Source organism: Taeniopygia guttata, chromosome 6, assembly GCF_048771995.1.
Source record: "Taeniopygia guttata chromosome 6, bTaeGut7.mat, whole genome shotgun sequence".
In the NCBI taxonomy this organism is placed as follows: Eukaryota; Metazoa; Chordata; class Aves; order Passeriformes; family Estrildidae; genus Taeniopygia; species Taeniopygia guttata.
In genome coordinates, this window is record NC_133031.1 from 30,465,921 (window position 1) to 30,472,931 (window position 7,011).

A 7,011-nucleotide genomic window follows, 5' to 3' on the forward strand; every position below is an offset into this window, starting at 1 on the left:
CTGTGTGGACATGTGGACTTGTTCCATATATACAGCTCAGTAGGTCTTGGCTGCACAAGACTGTTTCAATTTTTAATGAAAGGTGCCTGGAGGTGAAATATTTAACACCTCTTTCTTTAAAGTCCAACTCCCCTTACTACCACTACAAAAATTGCAAAGGGCAGTGATACTGCTTGTTGCTCCAAGTGTTTTATAGTGAAGGATGAAAAGAAAGGCTTTATTTTTAAAGTTGGAAATAGCTTGCAAAGATCACTAACTCTGAACTGAATCTTGCAGTTCTGACTTACTAAGGTCAGTGGGAATTTCATAACTGAAACTTCTCTTTATATAGGAAGATTTTATTCAAGAACTAGGAGAAACCTTCTTGAATATTTTTATTTTATTTTATCTTGGGAGAAAAATAATTTAAAATTCAACAGACCCTCTCTACAAAGATTGAGTGATTCTGTAAGCTCTCTGAAAGAGAAATTAATTGTTCTATGATCTGCCCAGGGGTTTCAATTAGAGCCATACCCTTCTCTTGATTAATTTTAAATGTTCCTGTTTGTTTCTGGGAGAAATCTTTAAAGAGCTCCATCCCTTAGAGTGCACATTTCCCCTTCTGGGAGTTGGAAGTGTTTCTGCTCTATCAATGGGAAGCTGTTGCTCAGGAGAAGAAACTTTAGGCATGAGTTGGCTCCAATGGAAGCTGATAGGAGCTGGTAATCCATGTGCATTACAGTGCTGGCTGATCAATAATAATTCAGGGATAGAGTGGCGTGGCGTCAACTGAGAAATATTTCAGGGCTTGATCAGTTGTGCTTCTTGTCCGTGGGGACTGTAGAGCAATCTTCACTTATAAAGACATGTGATCTGAAAGACTGAGGCAGAACAATCCTTGTTTTCACAGGAGAAGCTTTTCTTGGCTGCAAAAGCTTTTACATCCTCATCTTTCTTTCTAAAAGCTGTGTCTGCTTCACAAAATTATATATTAAAAAAAAAAAAAAAGACAAGCTTAGGATGGCAACAAGATCACAGCCTCTGCGAGGTAAAACGACATGTGAAAAAATATTTTGGGCAGTGTTTCCTCATGCCTGCTTCATTCTGTCTCTTGTCATCTATGCTTTTCTTGGGGCTCTCTTGTTTTCCCTCATGGAAGGTACCCGGGAGGTCACAGTAAGTGAAGAATACAGAACATTTCTGCAGAACCTGATGAACCTCACCAGGGAGTTATCAGGTATGTACTGGAATTTCAGAATTACTTAAGTGTACAGGGAGCTATTCATTCTCTTGCGTTTTGAATGAGATTTTTTTGCTTTTGAAGACATTCTGCAAAATACCCCGCAAACAGGATTTTCCGTCTGCCTAGCTAACAACTACTGCTTTCTTCCTTAGCTGTGATTTTTGACTGCAAGCTTTCCCAATCCTTGTGTTCCTGCCTGGAAATAATTTTCTTGAGTTGCCTGTGTTCTCCCTTTTTGCCCAGGTTCTTAATGAGCAGCTGAGATTCCTGTGGTATTTCCTTCAGCTTGATGGGAGCTGAATCCTCTCTCAGAAAGTTTCTCCAGCTGCCTCTTCCCTGCTCTGAGCTTCCCTGCCAGCCCTCTGGTGATGGGATGCTCAGAGGGACACAGGTGCAGTTCTGCACCCCAGACCCAGTGATGCTGATTGGAGGGGGTAGAGGAGAAAGGCAGGGTTAGAAATCCTCCTGGATTTGTGATGAGGCTTGTACATAGGCTTGGAGTTTCGCTCAGGTAGCTGTGCTGACACAATGATCAGTTTTGGGCAATTAAATAATGTAAATAATGTCCTTTGCAGCCAAGCTCAGCCACAGGGAGGAGGAAGAAGGGTTGCAGGATTCACAGCAGGGCTCTGGGCAGTGACATCCAAGTGGTTCATATCGCTTCCCTACTGTCGACCCCACATTTCTTAATGTCTTTGGGTCAAAAGAAGACTAATCTCCTGGGAAGTCCAAAATGAAACAGGACATTCAGGCTGGAACCTGGTTACTCAATCATCTTGTCCTGCTTCTTTATATTTATGTTTATTTTTTCCCTGTACTTTTATTCACCAAAGTCACTGAACCCACCTGATTTTTTTCGGAGGTGGAGGTGAGGGGCTTGAAAGGAGAGGGTGAGAAGGTGACTATTTTTATCTTTTAAGAGAATATAAGCAAATCCTCAGTGGGAGTATATTTCACTGGAGACACAGGCAGGCTGCTCCCTGAGTGCTGGTCTGCAAACACTCACCATGCCTCCTGCTGTGACTGTGACAGATAATGTGACGGAAAATGAGAAGTTTAATGCCGAAATCCGTGAGCTTTTCAGCACAGCTGACCCAGTCTGGTTTATCAATCCAGAAGAAAGATGGAATTTCTTTGGGTCTCTCTTTTTTTGCTGCACAGTGTTCACAACTGTGGGTAAGTACAGAGGTAAAGTAACACCCTTCAGAATAAGTTCCTATTGCTGCTTTCTCTAATGCATTTTTTCCAGAGAATTAAAACCACCCTAAACAAACAAACAATCAAACCCACCCCTTCTAAACCCAAGGCCCAAATCCCTTTGAATTTTTCTCCCAAGTATTTCTGATGAGTCTGCAAGTGACTCTGCAAGCACAGATTGCAGAGACACAGCTGAGTCACAGAAACAAGTCACAATTTAGTAACTAGTGATGGTACTAATTAACTGCATCATTACACTTACACTATAATATGTATTTATAGATGATGTTCACAGAGCTATTGAACTAAAAAGAAATCTCAATTTTTCAGTCAAACCTTATCCTTCCCACTGTTGTATATCCTCTTGGGTAATGATTTCTTCTCTGGAAAAGGTAATTCCCAATGCATATATTGTTTTTAAATTGCTTCTCAGTTACTTATGTCTAATTCAGATGTGTTAATCTGTGGTTCTGTAATTAACCACCGTGTTCACATTTCTCTGGGTTAACAGCACATGATAGTGTTTAAGTCACACCTTTGAAACCTTTCAGTCTGACTTCATATTTCAAAGGAGGATCTAGATCAAATAGAAACATCTGCTTTGATTTTGGCTCCCTCTGCATTGCTAAATACAACTCCTCATGCTCATTCCCAAAGCTACTTTTATCCCTTTGTTAATCTTTCTCAAATGCTGGCAAGTACAGGCACTGTCTATCCAAATTTTTCATAATCAAAGCTGAATGGGAAATATTCCCACAGCATTGTATCAAATTGAAAAGACATTTCTCCACTGCAGTAGGATATGCTCAAGATCCCAGCATGGGGATGAATCCTACTGTAAAAGAAAAACTGAACCTTAAAAAAGAGCTTATCCTACACAAGGAACAGTGTGAGAGCTGATGTACTCACCCAGAGCTCTTGTGTGCTGTGTCACTGCTCAAACCTCACACTCTCATCTCTTGGGTGACTATTCAAACTCAGCTTCTTGCAGTTTAAAGATTGAAGTCTGCATGGTCAGAGACACACTGGGGATGTGACCAAAATCCTCATCCCTGTGAATATTTCCTGTAACAAACACAACAGTCAAGAACTTTTGAAAAGGGATATTTCATCAGAAAGCTTTGACATCAGCAAACTGATGAAAGGGCATAGTGTTGGAAAGGTCTTCCCTGGGTATATTTACCCACCTCCATTAGCATGGGACTTGACAAATGTCCCCATACACACCGACCCAACATATTTATTTCTAAACTGCCAGCACTTTTTGCCTTCATAGCACTGAGTATTAAAGCTTCTTTCTCAGTTTTGACCTGAGCTTTGGGATCAGTAGAAAGCCTGGAATATTTGCTGCTAATAGATGGAATAGGTGGCTATTTCCACTGCAGTGGGTTTGTTACTTGCAGTATCAGGAACTAATAAATCATCTCAGGATAGAATCAAATTATCTACCTTGAATTTTCTGGGAGAATTGAGGCATCTAGTCTGAAGCTTGATGGTCTGAACTGCCATCTCTTTACTGCCTGGTGAGAATACATAGTGGCTCAGCTAGGATAGATTTCTGGATAGCTTAATTTAAGCTCAGGATAAGTTTTAAGCCTGGAAAATACACAAGGTATTTTTAATACACGGAAAACAATTTAAAAAAGAATAAATAAGATCACTCTATGCAAGAATGATAATAATCTTCCCCAAGTGCTTTGACAGTAAAGATTAGCATTCCCAGCTAGCCTGTGGGGAAGAGAGTGACCAAGAATAAATGGTATTTCAGAGCCCCACAGCAAAGCAGGAACTGAGGCTGGGTTCAGAACAAAGGCTGTGGCAGCCACAAGAGAGAACATGCATGGATGAAGAAAATGAGGGAAACCATACCTTAGCATATGAGCTAATAATCTGACAGACTAAGTACTTGGTCTAGAAGCTCATCTTGGAAAAAACAGAGTTTTTGAAAGGAGAGAAGGAATACTCAATGTCTTCTGAAGGATGAAGAGAAAAATGGTTGTTAGAATTGAATACAGTTACTATAATACCAATGTTTTCTCCCACTACAATGGAAAAGCACTGATTTACAACTTGAGTTTCGTATCCAATATGTTAGAGAAAGGAAATATAAATACCCAAATTGGATTTAGGGAAAGGGCATATCTTCTGCTACCATTTTGTGTATCACATCTCTCTCTTTCTCTTCTCTTCCCCTTCTTGTTCTTGTTGAAGGTTATGGTAATACCTATCCTGTGACACGGAGTGGGAAGTATCTCTGTATGTTGTATGCTTTATTTGGGATCCCTCTGATGTTCTTGGTCCTGACAGACATGGGAGACATCCTTGCAACTGTCTTATCCAAATCCTACAACAAGTTCAGGAAATTGCAGTCAAAAATTTTTGCCTCTAAACTCTGTTCTGGATCCACGTGTAGCAAAAGGAATGAACTAAAATCCAGGTCACAGTCTCAAATAGTCATCAACGAGCCCCTGACCATTATGGAACTGCTGAGAAGTCAGTCAGGTATGAAAGCAGTCAAATATCGCAACGTGGAACTTTTTGAAATTCTAATTGCCAGGGAGAATGAAAACGCACAACCAGCAAGAAATAAAAGCATAGAGAGATGGAGTTCATGTCCTGAACTAGCCAGGGAAAAGACAGTGTCCAGAGTTATCAAGAATTTTGATAAAATAGGAAAAGAGTTGGAAAAATTAGATGTGCCCATTGTATTGATGGTGTTTGTTATCTTTGTGTACATCTCCTGTGCAGCTGCTATTCTTCCAAACTGGGAAAAAAGTATGGATTTTCAAGAAGCCTTTTATTTCTGCTTTATCACTTTGACCACTATTGGATTTGGAGATACAAAACTAGAACATCCCAAGTTTTTCTTGTTTTTTTCCCTCTACATTATAATTGGCATGGAAATTGTCTTCATTGCTTTTAAGCTGGGCCAAGACCGTTTAATTGTCCTGTATAAAAAGGTGATTTCATTTTGTGCAGAGAAAAATATGCCATCAAAGAAGATATATCCAAAATAAGAGCACTCATTTCTCCTTCACTTGTCAGCACTGGCCACTGCAATGAGATGAAATTGTTTCTGTGCATTTCTGCCTTGGGCTGGCAGATGCCATATTTTAATCTGATTTCCTCTGAGAAATGACTGTGAAATGGCTGAACACCTCTGGAAGCACTTGGTGAAGGCGTCTCCAGGGAATATTTTCCAAAGGGGTCCCTTCTAAATAATCACAGATGCTGCATGAGGAAGAAGCTGAAGGCTCTCCCTGACATATTTTGCAAAGCTCTGACTTTCTGCAGCCTTTCTGTCCCCCCTGCCACTGCAAGCCAATTCAGGAGTTTTGTTTTCAGTTCTTGTCCAAGCAAGGCCCGGTTCTCCTGTCCTGCACCTTCTCTGCAGCCAGGGCCAGCGTGGCTGTGGCTGTCTGTCCTGAGCTGGGACACCTTGCTGCTGCCATCTGCTCACCATCAGAGAGAGCTGGGGAGGAGAGGTGTGCCATGACAAACACCTTGTACAGCTCAGGGAAATGTTCCATGGAAAGGAAGGACACCACATTTTCCCATCTCTCAGAAACCAGTCGGAGAACTGCTGATCTGGTCAGGGCTGGAACCGCTCCTGCCCCATCTCGACTCGTGGTGACTTTGCTCAGCCTGGAGTCAATGTGTGTCCCACAGTGTCCCTCTCCCGAGCTGCTCAGGGCAAGTTCTGCTCCTTGGTGGTGTCTGGGGAAGGCACACGGCAATCCTGGAGTGGCTGCAGCCCTGGAGTGATGCTCCACGTCCCTGCTGGTACAGGAGCATGTGCTGGACACTGACCCCACTCCCCACCCACGTTTCACTCTGCACAGACTGCTCCACTTGACCCACCTGCAGAAGGAGAAGCTCACCTGTTTCACTGGGATGTGGGGAGGATCTTGTAATTATAGCATTGTAGAGCACATTAAAATGAGAATATCATTGTTTCTTCAAGATTTTGCTTATATTATTAATAATTTGAATTGTCAATAATAGCTTTTTGTTAAAACCAATAATTTAGAATAAAAATGTATAATTGTGTTAAAAGAAACCACTAACATTAATTAACCACCTTTTAACTTGTAGATGATATGCATGTCCACTAAATGTGAAAAACTCTAGATAATAAAAAATGCTTGATTATGACAGAATGTACAGAATATTCTCCATCAGGAAATTTACCAGTTGGAGCTGAGATTTGCAGGATATTTATACATTGAAGTATATCAGTGTCTGTTGCACTCCCTGTATGTGGCAGTATGTATATATATATATATAAAATATATATATTAGATGCAATTAAGCATTGATGATATGTAAGATATATAATGACTGATGGTAAATAGAAAAGTGTTTTATAAAAATAAAAATAAAAACTACAGAAGCTGGAAGAAACTTCAGTTAATTCTGTCATGTTTGCTGTGATTTTGGCCTTACGTAGAAAGTCCCTCCATTCATATCACTATTCTCATATAACCTAATTTTGTGTCTTCAAATTAAAATCAGTGTAGAGCTTTGGTACCATGTCAAAGTTTTCAGAAGTTAATGAAAGGACTTGCATGATATCATAGGCTTTGGATCAA

The 7,011-nt window shown here is 40.6% G+C and overlaps 1 protein-coding gene across 1 annotated transcript; it reads left to right on the forward strand.

The window, feature by feature from the left end:
* Window positions 1-901: 901 nt before the first annotated feature.
* KCNK18 (potassium two pore domain channel subfamily K member 18) lies at window positions 902-6,734 on the forward strand. Its single transcript, XM_072931568.1, has 3 exons — window positions 902-1,216; window positions 2,255-2,398; window positions 4,631-6,734. Exons 1-3 carry the CDS (start codon window positions 1,000-1,002, stop codon window positions 5,434-5,436), a joined length of 1,167 nt encoding a protein of 388 aa, XP_072787669.1. The 5' UTR covers window positions 902-999; the 3' UTR covers window positions 5,437-6,734.
* The last annotated feature ends 277 nt before the right edge of the window (window positions 6,735-7,011 follow it).

Bases quoted from the DNA above. Each gene is read 5' to 3' on its own strand.
- KCNK18 (XM_072931568.1), top strand. From the start codon at position 1,000: ATGGCAACAAGATCACAGCCTCTGCGAGGTAAAACGACATGTGAAAAA. The intron at 1,217-2,254 runs GTATGTACTGGA...TGACTGTGACAG, and splicing joins CCTCACCAGGGAGTTATCAG to ATAATGTGACGGAAAATGAG. The intron at 2,399-4,630 runs GTAAGTACAGAG...TTCTTGTTGAAG, and splicing joins CACAGTGTTCACAACTGTGG to GTTATGGTAATACCTATCCT.